At 37.8% G+C, this 17,494-nt stretch overlaps 1 protein-coding gene across 12 annotated transcripts in view; it reads left to right on the top strand.

Moving 5' to 3' along the window:
- ADGRL3 (adhesion G protein-coupled receptor L3) overlaps nt 1-17,494 on the top strand; it is a 945,099-nt gene that overhangs the window by 763,349 nt on the left and 164,256 nt on the right. For 9 of the 12 annotated variants that reach the window (XM_049886209.1, XM_049886207.1, XM_049886199.1 and 6 more), the window contains 2 exons: nt 10,389-10,691; nt 12,689-12,792. In XM_049886209.1, coding sequence (XP_049742166.1) covers nt 10,389-10,691; nt 12,689-12,792 — 407 coding nt within the window. The remainder of the gene's footprint in view (nt 1-10,388; nt 10,692-12,688; nt 12,793-17,494) is intronic. The other 3 variants (XM_049886210.1, XM_049886208.1, XM_049886206.1) reach the window with 1 other exon arrangement.

Genomic DNA, 17,494 nt, shown 5'->3' with positions numbered 1-17,494 from the left:
TGATGGAGTATTTATCATATTGTATTACTATAAGGAGACATTTCTGATATTACAGCATTTTGTCAAGTCTGAAATTGCAATGATTTCACTTTTTAGCATCTCATAAATTGGATTGTATCCAACAATTAAAGCGTATCACAGTTTAATTGGCATTTTTTTTTCTTTCTAAGTGCATATTGAATAATTGATAATGCTGCAGCTTCCATAGAATACGATGTATTAAAATTTTCTTGAGGACGGTACTCTTTCTTTCCTTTTTGAATCCCTGATTCTCAGCACAATATCTTATACAAAAGAAACACAAATAAATATGTATTAAATGAATATAGTCTGTATATTTCTTCTCTATTTCCTATCTTCTTCAGTAGGTTTTTCTATGAAGCCTTTGTAGAGAGGGCTTCACAAGGGCAAAAAACATGATAATTATACTCAACATGTTATTCCCAATGCAGTGCTGCCATGTACCAAGTGATTAATAAATATAGATGGAATGAATTACCCTTTGTAATTTCCAGAACTCAGCTATCTTATAAGCAAATAGCATAAGCCATACTCTGATACTTAAAAAAAAAAAAAAAAGACTTCAGATCTTCATCTGCTTGTCAGATAATGGGGATGCACATGGGTTTTGGAGTCAAATTATCTGAATTAAAATCCTGCCTTTACCATTCATTAGCTGGGAAATTCACCTAATTGCTCTGCACCTCAGGTATGCGTGTAAAGCATTAACACATTGCCTGGCACATCATAAATGCTCAATAAATGCCAGCTACCATTTGGCATTATCATTTGCTGATTGTTTATTGCCTATTTGCATACTGAAGACTGTCTATGTTTTCTGGTATCAGCACTGTTTCCTATGCTCCTGGATACATAATTTATGGGAATTAGAAGTGCCGTAAAGAGAAAGAAACTAGCTCAAGGAGGATTACATCCTACACGTCAAAAAGCTGCTTTCTTTAGGATCAAGTTTACATTTTCAATATTTCTAAGTTAGTACAGTTTTGAGTGGGATGTCTGTAACAGTGCCTAGGTTGTTTGTCAGGTTTTCCACTCAGGAACTTGTAAACTTTGGAAAATTAGTGAATTTCTTGGTGCCTTAGTTTCTCCATCTGTAAAATAGGAGTAATTAATAGTACTTTCTCACGGGTTTGCGGTCAGAATTAAATGGGTCAATCCCTGTAAAGTGTTTAGACTAGTGCTTGGCCCATAATAAGTGCTCAAAATAAATTCCCAACAGGACTGAGCATAGCAGTACATATAAAATTATGTGTGACCAGTGTTCTGGACAAAATGACTTCTGAATTCATAAAAAGTTTTTACAAATGAGCTTCTGTTGTTAAATTTTGGGTAAATTTTTAATAACATCATAGACCTAGTAGAAAGGGAGGGGCTTTAACAGACCCGGATTAGGATTCTGATTCTACCACCTGCCAGCCATGTAGGCTTGTGAGAATTACTTAATTTGACTTCTTTCATCTCCAAAATTAAAATAAGTATACCTACCCAAAGATTGTTGTAAGTATTAAACTAGAGCATGTATATGTAAAACCCATAACATAGTTCCTGGCATGGTAGGGGCTAAATATGTAACAAATAATTTTATTAAGATGCCCTCAAACTAAAATGGTAAGTTTATTATCACACATGACAAGGCCATTACAAGTTCATGTTTAGAAAAACAGGTCATTTCCTGTATTTACAATAAGGATAATATCCTACTTATGAGAGAATCAGAAAGTATAAATGGTTCAAATTACGTAAATAAATAAGCCTACACGTGGCTGTTAATCTGTGGAATTTTACCATCCCAAGAGACCATGGAGCCAAGTATTATAAATGGATTCTGAGATGAATTGGATAATTTAGTGACCGGTAATATTAATTCCTTTTTTAAAACTGGGTGTAATCAAATCTGTTGCCACCAACTGATATCCTTGGGAGTCAGCCAACATTCCTTCCTCTAACCAGAACACTGCACAGGTAGCCAAAAGCTACTTGCAGCATTGTTTGGCTTTAGGTTTCCCATTTCTTCTAACAAGCCCTTGGGGAAATTTCTTCAGTAATTGACCTTGGAGTACTGGTGGTACAGTGGTTAAGAGGTATGGCTGCTAACCAAAAGGCTGGCGGTTCAGATCTACCACCTGCTCCTTGGAAATCCTATGGGGCAGTTCTACTCTGTCCTATAGGGTTTCTTTGAGTTGGAATCGAATCAATGGCAATGGGTTTGATTTTTGTTTGTTTGTTTGGTTTATATGAATTCTCAGAGGGTAGGGAGAAGGAAGTGCTTCTGTAGACAGCAAAAACATTTTATGTTAGAATGAGCTTAACACAATAGAAAAGTTTTAAAGGCGAAACCATGAGGGTAGGTGTATGGTTAGGAAAGGGGAAAAAAATGAAGGAAAATTAAGAAGAAATTCCGTGTTCTGGATGAACAGGAGATAACCATTTCTTCTGTTGGGAAGTGAAGCCTGTCTTCACTTTGATTTGACTATTTTTGATTCCATAGTTTTCTATTCTGTCTTTGACTTTTCATTTTTTAGAGGACAACCTTCCTAAATAATAAATATGTTTTGTGATCTAAGATAGTAATATTTTACTATTTTTTTTTCCTTCAATCTCTTAAAGGATCATGGAGGACTTATAGTTTTAGAATGAATGAGATAATTCAGAATGCCATTTTTGATAGTACATTATAAAACACATGGAACGTGGAATCAGAGGACACTGATTTACTTACTATCCATAGGATTATGAGTCACTTACTATTTGAGTTTATGCTTTCTCTTTTGTAAAATTAGGAATTAATAATAACGATTACTGTTAGTTGCCAGTGACTCAATGCTGACTCATGACGACCCCATGTGCTCAGAGTAGAACTGCTCCATAGGGCTTTCAAGGCTGTGAGCTTTTGGAAGCAGATCACCAGGCTTGTCTTTTGAGGTGCCTGTAGGTGGGTAGAGGATTTGAACTGCCAGACTTTCAGATAGGATTCCAGTGCTTAACCATTTGTGCCACTCAGGAATACTTAATAATAATTATCCTATATGTTTTTTTCAGAATTAAATGAGGTAATAGATATAAAGCAAAACATTGTAAAATGGAAAGCACTATACAAATGTTGGCTAATTTCATTATCTTCCATTTGTATACTCCACAATCTGTAACCTGTGATAACATTCAAATAGTATTTATTCTTTCAAGACGAACTGAAGGAAAAAATAAACGAAGTACACCAAATCATAAGAAAATAAACCACGGACAAGAAATGTCAGGGGACAGAGAAATTATTATTATTATTATTATTTTGGAATAAGGTTAATTATGAAAGAAAATGTTAGTATGGAATTTTGGTCCATCATTTTTATGGAAACACTAATCTGTATAAACACAATGAGCGTAATTAACAATGGTAAAATAGTAAGGAATATTGTATAATATTTTTGATAAAGTATTATTTTTAAGTAGTCCCTCAAACTTATTTTCTTCTACACAGTAACCTTTCCTTGATACACAGCCATGCGAGCCTCTCGATGACATATTTTTGTTAAGCTAGCTATGTCATCACATAAGATTCAATAACGGTGGACACTGAAAAAGTGTTATACTGTTTCTTTCTTGCTAGAAGGTAGAGAAAGACAAACTCTTATAATATATGATATGGGCTAGAACTTCTCCAATCAGTTGGTATGCCTCTTCAGTGAATTTTTATTTTTTATTTTTTTTCCAGGCCTAGCAGTAAGACGAATTCTTTCTTGGGCAGTGGTAACAGCATGTATATCACCAATACTTTTTCTGCCAAAAGCTGGCATTGAGCAGAGCTCTGGGGAATCTTACATAGCAGTAAATGGAGTGGAGGAGATGGGAGATCAGGGACAGATTTTACAGTTGGCTCTTACTCTGCTTAAGGTCGAACAGAACCGTATGGCCCTGCTTGTAGACACCTCCCTGTGGCACAACTCCAAGGAAAGAAGTTCCATACTGATCTTTAACATTAGTGTGTCTGTACTAAACTAAATTAGCAGCCATCCATGCAATGCATTACATACTGAACTTTTTAAAATTACTATTATTTATTTTATTAGTGTTAACTGCTTCACAAGTTGTATATTCAATTGAAATCTGATTTTTCTGAGATAGGGCTTTTTTTTTTTTTTTTTTTGCTTTGTATTCTCCATGCTTATTTTCTCTTTGAGCTAGCAAGTATTTTTTTTTTCTTAATGATAGAATAAAATGCATTTATTAAAATAATTTCCATTATTTAGTGCTATTGTTAGATAATATTATTATTATTATTATTGTTAGATACATTTTGGCATAATACCATTGTTTCAATAGTTGAAAAAATTCTGAAATCTGGATCATTTAAACAGAGAACCAAACCAAAATCCAAACCCACTGCTGTTGAGTCAGTCTGACCCATAGCAACCCCATATGGTTTCCAAGGCTGTAAATATTTACAGAAGTACACCATCACATCTTTCTCCTGTGGGGTGGCTGGTGGGTTCGAACTACTGACCTTTCGGTTAGCAGCCAAGTACTGTAAACACTGTGCCATCAGGGCTCTTTAAATAGAGGATACCAATAAGACGTATATATTAAATCTATGTTGTTATTAGGTGCTGTTGAGTTGGTTCCAACTCACAGCGATGCTGCGTATGACAGAAGGAAACACTGGCTGATCCTGCACCATACTCCCAATTGTTGCTATGTTTTAGCCTATTGTTGCAGCCAAGGTATTAGTCCATCTTGTTGAGGGTTTTCTTCTTTTTTGCTAACCCTCTACTTTACTAAGCATGATGTCCTTCTCCAGGGACCGGTCCATCCTGATAACATGTCCAAAGTATGTGAGATGAAATCTCACCATCCTTGCTTCTAAGGAGCATTCTGTTTGTATTTCTTCCAAGACAGAATTATTTGTACTTCTGGAAGTCTATTGGCGAAGAATATTGAATATACCATAAAAAAATATATTCAATATTCTTCGCCAACACCATAATGCAAATACTAGAAAGCAAATCTATTAAAAAGGTGCAAGTGTGACATCACACTAATCAAACATCTTGTGAGAGGTGTCATTGTTCCTTGTGTGTTTCGAAGGATATCCAAGTATGATTTGTCTGATTGAGACCATTGGCTGGAGAATCTTCTCACCACACATATGACTATGAAGTTTTGTTTTGGTTTATCGGCACTTGCAGGGTAAAACAGCTGGGGAAATTTGACCACACAAGGCCATGGCATGGGCAGCTGAGCAGTATTCCTACTGTCTGGAAGTCTCCCATAAGGAGGAGTGCTCAGAGGGATTTGAAACCCACCCCATCTTACATCAACATTTAGCCCTTGTTGTCACCAGATGCACCTTTTTATGTCTTCAGGAAGCAGCTATTCTTGGATGTGCTTACCCCCTTGATGTAGGACACGTGTTCCATAAAGTAGTTATGTGTGTGACTGTGAAGTTTTATCATAATGCAAATAACTGCTGAAGAAAATTCTTTTCTGCCCCAAAAGTTGTTATTGTTACCTGCCGTCCAGTCAATTCCGACTCATGGTGACCTTGTGTACAATGGAACATAATTCTTTGTCATCCTCACAATTGCCAGCATGTTTGAGTCCATCATTTTGGCTGCTGAGCCAATCTCTCTCACTGAGGGTCTCCCAAGCTCACGATGGCCCTCTGCTTCACCAAATATGATATCTTACTCTAGCAATTGATTCCTTCTTATGACATATCCAAAGCAAGAGAGTGGGACTTTTTGTTGTGGTCCATAAGGTTTTCATTGGCTAATTTTTTGGAAGTAGTTAGCCAAATCTTTCTTCCTAGCCTGTCTTAGTCTGTAAGTTCCACTGAAACTTATTTACAGTGAGGGACTGTGTTAGTCATCTAGTGCTGCTATAACAGAAATACCACAAGTAGATAGCTTTATCAAAGAGAAATTTATCCTTTCACAGTCTAGTAAGCTAGAAGTCCAAATTCAGGGCTCCCGCTATGGGGGAAGGCTTTCTCTCCCTGTCAGCTCTGGAGGGAGGTCCTTGTCATCAATCTTCCCCTGGTCTAGGAGCTTCTCTGTGCAGGAACCCCAGGTCCAAAGGACATGTTCTGCTTCCAGCACTACTTTCCTGGTGATACGAGATCCCTCCCTTTCTGCTAGCTTCCCTTTCCTTTTATTTCTTGTAAGATAAAAGGTGGTACAGGCCACACCCTACGGAAACTCCCTTTACATTGGATCAAGGATGTGACCTTAGCAAGGGTGTTACATCCCACCCTAATCCTCTTCAACATAATCCAACCTTGCCTCATTAACCACAGGCAGAGGTTAGAATTTACAACATATAGGAAAATTATATCAATCACAAAATGGGGAATAACCACACAATACTGGGGTTCATGGCCTAACCAAGTTGACACATATTTTGGGGGGACACAATTCAATCCATGGCAGGGACCATGCTGGTATTTGAAATACTGGTGGTGTAGATTCCAGAATCACAGCAACCCTAAACCACCACAATACAACAAACTGGCAGACAGGTGGTGGCCCTGAAATTATACACTAATTAATATGTCTAACTGAAGGAAGGTGCATTCATTTGGGAAGCATTCTTCAGTATATCTGTATAATTCTCAGCAAGAGGAAGCAGGGCTTCTATTTTAAAATTAATTTTTACTCTAAAGATTACCTGAAAAAGTAGAATATGAGCATGAGATTATTTTAACTAATACAGGTAACTGCTGTGAATCTACATTTTTACATGATCAAATTAAGCAGGTAAAGAAGAACTGGAAATGCTTTCTTTGAAGTAAAAATGATTGCTTGTTATCAATGACAGGATTGTGGTCCCTGTCAAAAAATTAAAAAGTACTCAAAATTATCCCTTCCAAAAGTACAATAAGAAGTGACATTATTTAAAAATAAAAGAGTCTGAAGAAAATATCTGGAGTTAGTTTATAAGTATCTCCTTACTACTTCTTCAAGTAGTAGGAAATCAAAGAGTTTTTTTAGCAGCTGGAAACTTTTGCCCAAAAATGTGCTTACATCCTAACAATGACACCGTTGACACATGTTTTTTAGAGCTAAGACTTTAAACATTAAAATTATATTGCATTTTCATTCATCCTTATTGAATTTCAATTTTATGCAATGTTTACCTTTTGAATTATTTCACTGATTTCATATGCAAAAGATCTATTAGAATATTTTTGCTGTTTACAATTTTTAATTTAGTTTCATTTAATATTTTGAAATATGTTAATTTTTATGTTCGAATTGTGCTAAATACTTAATATCAATAATTTTTATCTTATGGAAACTCTGGTGGTGTAGTGGTTAAGTGCTATGGCTGCTAACCTAAAGGTCGGCAATCTGAATCCACCAGGTGCTCCTTGGAAATTCTATGGGGCAGTTCTACCATGTCCTTTAGGGTCGCTGTGAGTCAGAATTGACTCGACAGCAATGGGTTGGTTTGGTTTTGGTTTGTGAATTCTGAATACTTATCTTGCAAAATAAAATATTGAAGTGCCAGTATTGTCATTTTGCTCTTGATATTGCTTTTATTGGCAAAAAAGTTAAGATGGCTGCTCTCTTCATTTAATTGATGATGGTGGGCTGAGGATAAGTAGTGGTGATTTCAAAGACAGAGATAGATGAGTTTGAAATAGGTGAATGAGACAGACTTAACAAGACTTTATGATTTTGGGGGTCTGGGGTGTGTGGAAGAAGAAGGGCAAGAAAGAATACATTGCATTCTTGTATGAACTCTACCTAGATGTGCTTATGAGTAATACCGTTCACACAGAGTGGCGACACCAGGGAAAAATGAGGTACGCTGGGAAGAGAGGGAGGGAAAACAGGAGAAAGAGCAAGAAAACAAACACCAAATAGCATGACTTCAGAAAATGGTCTGATTTCAGTGCTCAGAAAATTAATATATCCTCCTCCCCCATAAGCCCAAGTCCATTCTATCTCCTGTAGGGCTGCTATAAGTAGGAACCGACTAGACAGCAACAGGTTTTTTATATATGTATTAGGAACCCAGGTAGCACAGTGGTTAAGCATCTTGGCTGCTAACCAAAAATTTTGCAGTTCGAACCCACCAGCCACCTTGGAAACCCTATTAGTCAGAATCGCCTCGATGGCAGATTTTTTTTTTTTTTTAAAATCTTTGTATACGGAGTACACTGGGACCTCTTCTGGGACAGCAGGAAGTCAAGGAGAAGGTATGTAAAAGGCAAGCAAACAATAAATAACAAAAAGCTGGAGACTCACCTCAGGACTCCTTATAGCTCCTTGAACCTGAACTGTCATCTTAAATCTATCTGACTAAAGCCAATGCCCTTACAGTTTATTGTCAATAATAAGGTTAAGAGTTTTCATTATTCTTTTTTTATTTTTCATTAGTACATAATATCAAACATTTATTGTCCATTTACCATCTTCCAGGTATTTTTTTTCTTTAATGAGTTGTTTTTTTTTAATTGTACTTTAGATGAAAGTTTACAGAACAAACTAGTTTCCAATTAAACAGCACAGACATTGTTTTATGACATTGGTTAACAACCCCACGACATGCCAGTACTCTCATTTCTTGACCCTGGGTTCCCTATTACCAACTTTCCTGTTCCTTCCTGCCTTCTAGCCCCTTCCCCTAGGCTCCTGTGCTCCTTTAGTCTCATTTTGTTTTATGGGCCTGTCCAGTCTTTGGCTGAAGAGTGAACCTTGGGAGTGACTTCATTACTGAGACAAAAAGGTGTCCAGGGGGCATACTCTCGGGTTTCTTCAGTCTATGTCAGGCCAGTAAGTCTGGTCTTCTTTTTTGTGTGTGTGAGTTTGAATTTTGTTCTACATTTTTCTCCAGCTCTGTCAGGGACTCTCTATTGTGATCCCTGTCAGAGCAGTTGGTGGTAGTAGCTAGGCACCATCTAGTTGTACTGGACTCACTCTGGTCAAGGCCATGGTAGTTGTGGTCCATTAGTCCTTTGGACTAATGTTTCTCTTGTGTCTTTAGTTTTCCTCATTCTCCCTTGCTGCTGAAGGGGTGAGACCAGTAAAGTATCTTAGATGGCCGCTCTACAGGCTTCTAAGACCCAGGTGCTACTCACCAAAGTAGAACATGATTTTCTTTATTCTTAATGATGGGAATGCAGTGCACGTATGTGGAGGAATGGTGTGCTCTTGTACTCCCAGGCTGAGAGTATGAATATATTTTCCCAGAAAGATGATTCTCTGCAGTGATTATTTCTATAGTATTGTTAGAACTTTGGATGTATTATAGGTTCAATCACCTGTTAATATCTGGTCAAGGAGCCTAACCACTTTTATTTGGAATCTGGAATACATTTTCCCATTAAGAAAAATATCTACTTAGAAAATAATTTATGAACATGAGTAGTTGGAAACTAACTTGACACATACTTTGTTAAGGTGAGTCATTTTTAAGAACATCAGGGAAGATCACCAAGCCAGTCTAATTTGTGTTAAGGAGACTGTAGTCCGAAATGTCCCTTGTTCTTTTAGCTTGTGAGCAGTTTAATTTCTGATCCCTCTTTTTTCCCCCTCCTCTATTAGGCACATCTTTAGAAACACATGTTATACTTAATACAGATGAGCATCTCTTATAGCTTTCTCCCTTTCTATACTAAATTTAACAATTCTGAAGAGATGGCTTTTAGGTTAATCCCCTATTTGTCAAATGCCAGGAGAATTAATAACTTTGCTGAAGAATTGAACTGTGTTAAGAAAACAGTATTTATTTTGTGTTGTAATTTATTTTCTTTGATATGTTTTAGAGGAACCATTAAAAAAAAGTCACTAGGTGGTGGTGCAAATAATTTGTACTCGCCTGTGGGAGCTCTACTCCCATAGGGTCATTTTGAGTCAGAATCAATTCAATGGCAATGGGGTTGGTTTGGTTTTACTAACCTAAAAGAGCCCTGGTGGTGCAATGCGTAAGAGCTTGGAAACTTATGGGGGCAGTTCTACCCTGTCCTAGGGTCATTATGAAATAGAATCAACACGACGGCAACAGGTTTGGTTTCACTAACCTAAAGGTTGGTGGTTCAAACCCACCCAGTAGTACCATCAAAGGAAAGTCTGGCAATCTGCTTCCATTAAAATTATAGCCACAAAAAACCCATGTAACAATTCTACTCTGTAACACATGAGGTCTCCATGAGTCTGAACCACCTTGACAGCAATGGGTTATGTTTGGCAGTAGTAGATGGCTGTTTCAGTATTCAGGTGGCATTTTGATACATTGGTATTAGCTTTTTTTGCCATGTTTAAAGTTTTTTATACTGTCAAATAAGTATGGTTTTTGAAGTAATAGGACATCTTGAGGTCATAGACAGGTAAAGCAATGTAGGTGTTTTCCTTTGATTTTTATTTCAGAAATCTCTACCACAGGATCTCTTGGCCTGGGAAGCACCACCACCAGTACAACACTTCGAACCACAACCTGGAGCCCTGGAAGGAGTACCACCCCATCGGTGTCAGGAAGAAAAAACAGGAGTACCAGCACCCCATCTCCAGCTATTGAGGTGCTTGATGACATTACCACACACCTTCCATCAGCATCATCCCAAATCCCAGCTCTTGAAGAGAGCTGTGAGGCTGTGGAAGCCCGAGAAATCATGTGGTTTAAGACCCGCCAAGGACAGATGGCAAAGCAGCCATGTCCTGCAGGAACTATAGGTAAGTCGTTTCTAAAGCACTAAGCTAAAGGTTACTACGAATATTTGTCACTTCATGTTTGGTTACATTCTGAACTTGGCTAAATTGCAATGTACTGTCAAAGTTTGCAGATGCAATCTGAGGAAGTCACAGGTGAGATTTTGGCGGGATTAGGTGTGAGGTGAGTAGTTTCCACTCTTGGAGTCAGGTTCTGAGTGTGTTCCAGCTACTCCAGAAAGCCAGCAATTTCATGCAGCAGCACATGATGTATCATGTGATGCTGGGAGATAGTCTCATGCTTATTACCAACTGTAAGATCTTTTATTGACAGAAAAAGTGGTCAAGAACTTCTGTATTCAGAAATGATCATTAAAATGTTTACCTAAAATTTAGCAGAAGAGAAAGTTTCCTATCTTTTTTATCAGTCTTCTAGTTACCAAAGGTTTCTAGTGATGGGAAGCTGTACTGGCAGGAGCCAGCCTCTCACTTACTCACCCATCAGCTGCTGAGACTAGTCCTGCGTTGTTTTCTCTAGGGGGTAGATAAGAACAAAATATGTCTTTGCCCGTTTGTTACTTTCATAATTCATAATATCTCCATGGTGACTATATTATTTATAAATTTTAAGTCAAAAATACTCTACTTTTCTTGATAGAGCTTTACAAGATTAACACTGGAAATAAATTAAATTTTTATGATTCCAAAAATATGTAAATAAAACAAATACACAATGTATGTCACTATCCGAGCATTTTAATGAACTGTGTCTTTGAGTGTTATTGACTTTGTCTTTGAGTGTCATTGACTTAGTTACTTTAAGGAAGCTTGTTTTTCTTAGAAAAGTTCCAGTATGGCACATCATTCTGAATTCCATCCTATATGAACTGATGGCAAGACCACAGGCTATAATTGGTTTTTCTAAAAGTACACATTTAATATTTTTTTCACCAAAGTGTTTAAACATATTCAGAAATCTTCCTTCCCTTTATGAAAGTAGGGAGAGGCATATTTATTTCTAAATGTTTTCTGTAGTATTGAATAAGAAAACTTTAGTTCTAAGTGTCCCTCTCTCCTAGATCTATTCCCTTACTTACGGGCCTCAGCTCCTTCATCTTAAACAGAGAATAACAGCCCCACTGTTATTTCAGAAGTTTTTTGTACAGATTAGGGTAATAGTCTATTTGAAAACAAACACTTTGCAAACAACAAAGCACAACAGAAATAGGTTGTTATTGTTCTGTGAGAATTGGGAAAGAGATTTAAAGAAAACCTTCTGTAGCTCCTAGTAGCTGCCAGTCCACCTTGGTGTTATTGGTACCCCTCTCTGTTCCTTCTGCTATACCTTAGTTCAGGCCCTCACAGCAGTAGCTTCCTCACAACCTTCACATCACTCCCATAAATTCACTGATGTTGCCAGAGATATTTCTAAAGCCTAAATCTGCTTCTGTCTCTCCACTGCTTAATGTTCTTCATTCGTTTCCTAACACTTGCAGATGATATATATGCAAAGGAGTTTATGATCTAGCCCTGCCTACCTTCCAACGCCATTAAATACACTCCCCAATCCAGTAGAACCCAGTTCACAGAACCTAACTTGAAGTTTCTCAAAGACAGTATGTTGTTCCTCTACCTAGAATGCCCTTTCCTATCTTGTTTTCCTAGAAAAATTGTAAATTAATTCCTTTAAGACTCAATTGCTACCTTGCCTCTGATAACTCAAGCAGTAAACTTCATGGAGACAGGTACCAGATCTAATTAACTAAATCATTCTCCATGCCTAGCATGCTATCTGGAAGTTTTTTTTTAAATATTGTATTTTGTTGTTGTTGTACTACATTTCTCAAATGCCAATTGCATGCCAGTCAGTGTATTTGGTGTTTTAATAGATAAGATCCCAACTTAATTACCTCTTTTTTTTTTTTTCCTTTGCTCGCTTTTAAACATGATGTGGATGTGAAGTCATTCTAAGAAAGATGGTTTGAATATTTGAAACAAACCTATTTTTATAATTATTATAGGTGTATCAACTTATTTATGCCTCGCTCCTGATGGAATTTGGGATCCCCAAGGACCAGATCTCAGCAACTGTTCTTCTCCTTGGGTCAATCATATAACACAGAAGGTAAATCTTGTGATTCACAAAGAAGGCTTTGCTAAACCGATATACTCTGTTATTAATTACAACTTCTGAGAACAAAATAATCAAGACTTTTTAAACTTATTGTGGAAAAATTGTTGTTGTTAGGTGCTGACTGATAGTGACCATGCATACAACGGATGGCCCGGTCCTGTGCCACTGCCACAGTTCTTGCTATGTTTGAGCCCATTGTCGCAGCCACTGTGTTTTAGTCCATCTCCTTTAGGGTTGTCTTAGTTATGTAGTGCTGCTATAACAGAAATACCACAAGTGGATGGCTTTAACAAAGAGAAATTTGTTCTCTCACAGTCTTGGAGACTAGACGTCTGAATTCAGGGTGCCAGCTCCAAGTGAAAGCTTTCTCTCTCTGTCAGTGGGGGAAGGTCCTTGTCATCAGTCTTCCCCTGGTCTAGGAGCTTCTGAGTGGAGGGACACTGGGTCCAAAGGATGCACTCCCCTCCTGGTTCTTCATTCTTGGTGGTAGGAGGTCCCCTGTCTCTCTGCTCACTCTCTCTTTTATATCTTAAAAGATTGACTCAAGATACAACCTAATCTTGTAGATTGAGTCCTGTTCATTAACGTAAGTGCCTCTAACCCTGCCTCATTAGTGTCATAGAGGTAGGATTTACAAAATAGGAAAATCATATCAGATGACAAAATGGCGGACAATCGCGCAATACTGGGAATCATGACTTACCCAAGTTGACACACGTTTCTGGGGGACACAATTCAATCTATAACAAGGACCCTCCTCTTTTTCGCTGTCTACTTTACTAAGCATGATGTCTTCCTCCAGTGAGTAGTCCCTCCTGATAATATGTCCAAAGTATATGAAATGAGTCTCATCATCCTTGCTTCTGAGGAGCATTCTGGTTGTACTTCCAAGACAGGTTTGTTTGTTCTTCTGCCAGTCCATTGTATATTCAGTGTTCTTCACCAACACGAGAATTCAAAGGCATCAATTCTTCTTTGGTCTTCCTTATTCATTGTCAGCTTTTGCATCCATATGAGGAGATTGAAAACACTTTGGCCTGGGTCAGGCCCATCTTAGTCCTCAGAGTGTCATCTTTGCTTTTTAACACTTTAAAGAGGTCTTTTGCAGCAGGTTAGCCCAAGGCAATATGTCCTTTTTTGACTGCTGCTTCCATGAAAGTTAATTATGGATCCAAGTAAAATTAAATCCTTGACAACTTCAGTATTTTCTCTGTTTTTCGTACTGATTCTTTTTGATTGCAATGTGAAAAGTTATCTCATTATATTTTAATGTAGGATCTAAGACAACATCTGATGTGTTAAGAGCTAATTCTAGAATTTTGTTGTTTTTAAAGTGCAAATCCATGAACTTCCTTTAAGCCAGGCAGAATTGCTTATAATAATTTTATTATTAATAAAATTTTCATGGTATTGTGAGCTACAGATATAAAAGTCCAAGAGGCATTGTAAATCAAGCAAAAGCTTCTAGCATGCATGCACATGCATTTTCCTGTGGAAATAATAATCACAGTAAAAAAAAAAATCTTCCTTTTCTTAAACTATTTGATAAATGTTCTGTAACCTCATCGTTTATCGGTGTTAAAAGTATACACCTGTGTGACAAAATCTTGCAGACTCAAATTTGCAAGGCTTATTTGGTTGCAATATGTTGAACATTTTTTATTATTAATGCACTGTGGGGCTTTGAATTGATTTCATTACAAACAGAGACCAGATGTGCATTTATGCCAAAAGGGCTATGGGATGAATCCTTATTATAGCAATTTATGTGGATTTATGCACTCCTAAAATGGAGAGTCCTTCTATGGCACATTAGCTATGCTGAGGAATTTTTGAAAGAGATCTTTTCTGAGAAATATTACAAATGATGGCCTTACTAAAAGTCTGTCTGTGCCGTTTGCTCTTTTCTCTATTTGTTTTTAACCAGGCTTATCCTCAATAATATACTGTATAAAAATCCATAAATATCTACCCAGTAGATCATTCAGCAGATGAGCCATAACTATCTATTTACCCTAAATCATGAAAGAACCGTGGTTGTGTTGACTCTAGTTATCCTCTTACATATGCATCTCCATACTTGTTGCTATTCATAATGATGTTTCTCCAATCTCGGTACTGTTCCTGCCACAGTTTTTATGTTCTCTGATTCTATTACAGTGTAGCTGAGACCCCATGGCAAATAACTCTTGCTGGATTTAAGAGATCAGTAGCATATCTTCTTACATTAGCAACTTTTTAAAAATACTCCCTACATACTTAGCCTAGGGGTTGATATTAAGTCAGTAAGAATTCACCTAGGAAGCTGGATGTTTTCACGTTAATTCCTGAATATAGTTGGACTATGGTGGTGGTGTAGTGCTTAAGTGCTACAGCTCCTAACCAAAAGGTCAGCAGTTCAAATCCACCAGGTGCTTCTTGGAAACTCTGTGGGGCAGTTACGCTCTGTCCTGTAGGGTCGCTATGAGTGGGAATAGACTTGATGGCAACGGGTTTGGTTTTTTGGTCTTTATTTCATTGCAGAAATTACTGAGTGACTTTTAACTGATAAAACCCAAAAGAAAAATAAAAGTCTGTTGCTGCTGAGTCAATTCCAACCCATGGAGACCATATAGGACAGACTAGAACTGCCCCATGGGAATTCCAAGGCTATAATCTTTACAGAAGCATATTGTCACATCTTTTTCCAGCAGAGTAGCTGGTGGCTTCAAACCACTGACCTTTTGGTGAGCAGCTGAGTGCTTAAACCACTGTGCCACCAGGGCTACTTATTTATGATGCTAAAATATTTTCTTTCCTCTGCAGAACTGCTAATCTGATGACAAAAGAGATAATTCCTTTCAAAGACCAGACAGCTGCTGCCTATCTGATTTATGGTTGGGGTGTTTTTGTTTTATAAAAAGTATGTCCCATTCTTCCAGAGCATGTCTGTTTAATTCTGTAAAGTCTGCAATGAAAACTTAAAATTATAGAATTTAGCAACTGGGATTTATAACAGTTCTTTAGATTGATAAACCAAAAATGTAGAAAAAGTCTTCAAAAGTATGATAGAAGGCTTTTGAGCTCTCTAAATCGGCTTATATAACTGGCTCAAGGCCTTTGTATCCCCACACTCACTTACCTTAGCTGTCCTTCTTCAGTCCTGTCTGTCCTTTTACTTGACTGTGTCCCTTACACCTCTAAGTATTTAAGCTGTTCGTTAAACGTAAGTGATAGTCAATGTATCATTAACCTCCAAGAAACAATTTGTATGTAGTGCTCACAGTTATTTGTCTATATTTTCTCTCCCTCCTCCCCCAAGCTTCTTTCATAGAATTCATTCATCTTCCCATCTCTTCCCACGGCACTAATCAGAGCCCTAACAGCAAGCATATGGAAGATTTGAAGAGAGTCTGTTTACAACAATGTTGGTAGAGGAAAGGTGAACTACAAGGGATTGAGCAGAAACCTAGAGCTAGTAACAGAACTAATATTCCCAACCCAGGGCAAAATAGTGGCCAGGATGTTGTGGCCAGAAACTGAAAGGAGAGTGTTGTTGAAAGAAAAGGTGATCTAGAGATAAGGAACACAATCTAGCCTTAGGCAAACTTTCACAAATGCATCTACAGGAATAAATACTCATTCCTCACTCTCCCTACTCCCTCCCTCATCTGCTGGACCTCTCCATTGGCCAAACCCAACTGGAAGCCAGAGACCAAAGGGCACTGTTTTGTTTTTTTTTTTTTACATTTTATTGTGCTTTAGATGAAAGTTTACAGAATAAACTAGCTTCTCATTAAACAGTATATATATTGTTTTATGCCATTGGTTAACAACCCCAGCACTCTCCTTTCTCAAACTTGAGCTCCCTATTACCAGCTTTCCTGTCCCCTCCTGCTTTCTAGTCCTTGATCCTGGACTGGTGTGCCCCTTTAGTCTCATTTTGTTTTATGGGCCTGTCTAATTTTTGACTGAAGAACGACCTTCAGGAGTGATTTCATTATTGAGCTAAAAGCGTATGCGGGGCCCATAATCCTGGGGTTTCTTCAGTCTCTGTCAGGCCAGTAAGTGTTGTCTTTTTTCTGTGAGTTAGAATTTTTTTCTACATTTTTCTCCAGCTCTGTCCGGGGCCCTCTATTGTGATTCCTGTCAGAGCAGTCAGTGGTGGTAGCCGGGTACTATCTAGTTGTACTGGACTCAGTCACAAAGGGCACTCTTAATGACATCCATATAAGTCTACCTCCTCAGCCAGAGAGAAGGATGGAGGAGGATGGAGAGTGGACCTGAAGTGACAAATGAAAGGGACCCAGAATAGTCCCAGCAAAGACCCAGCTTCTTCCCCGTCCCTTCTCACCCCTCCTCCAATTTCCACTCCTCTTTCCTCCTCTCACTTATCACCTTCCCCTACCCTCTCCTTCCTTTCCCATCCCCTCTATTTTGACCTCCTACGTCCCCTCTTTTCCCTTCTCTTTTTATTCCTCTTGAATTGGTTTTTGTATGCCTTGGTGAAAATCTAGACTAGGTATCTTTAATGAGTCAATTCTTTTTTCCCCTTGGTATAGTTCTGTGAATTTAAACTTAATGCAAAAATAAAAATAACTCTTTACTTCCAATGAAAAATATGCATTAAAAAAATGCATACACAAAGAATTAAAAAAGTAGTGTTGTGATTCTTTCATTGAGGTTGGATGTTTAGTTTCTCCTTCCCTAGGGG

The sequence above is a fragment of the Elephas maximus genome, chromosome 5 (assembly GCF_024166365.1).
Source record: "Elephas maximus indicus isolate mEleMax1 chromosome 5, mEleMax1 primary haplotype, whole genome shotgun sequence".
Classification (NCBI taxonomy): Eukaryota; Metazoa; Chordata; class Mammalia; order Proboscidea; family Elephantidae; genus Elephas; species Elephas maximus.
This window is presented reverse-complemented; position numbering and strand designations above follow the sequence as displayed.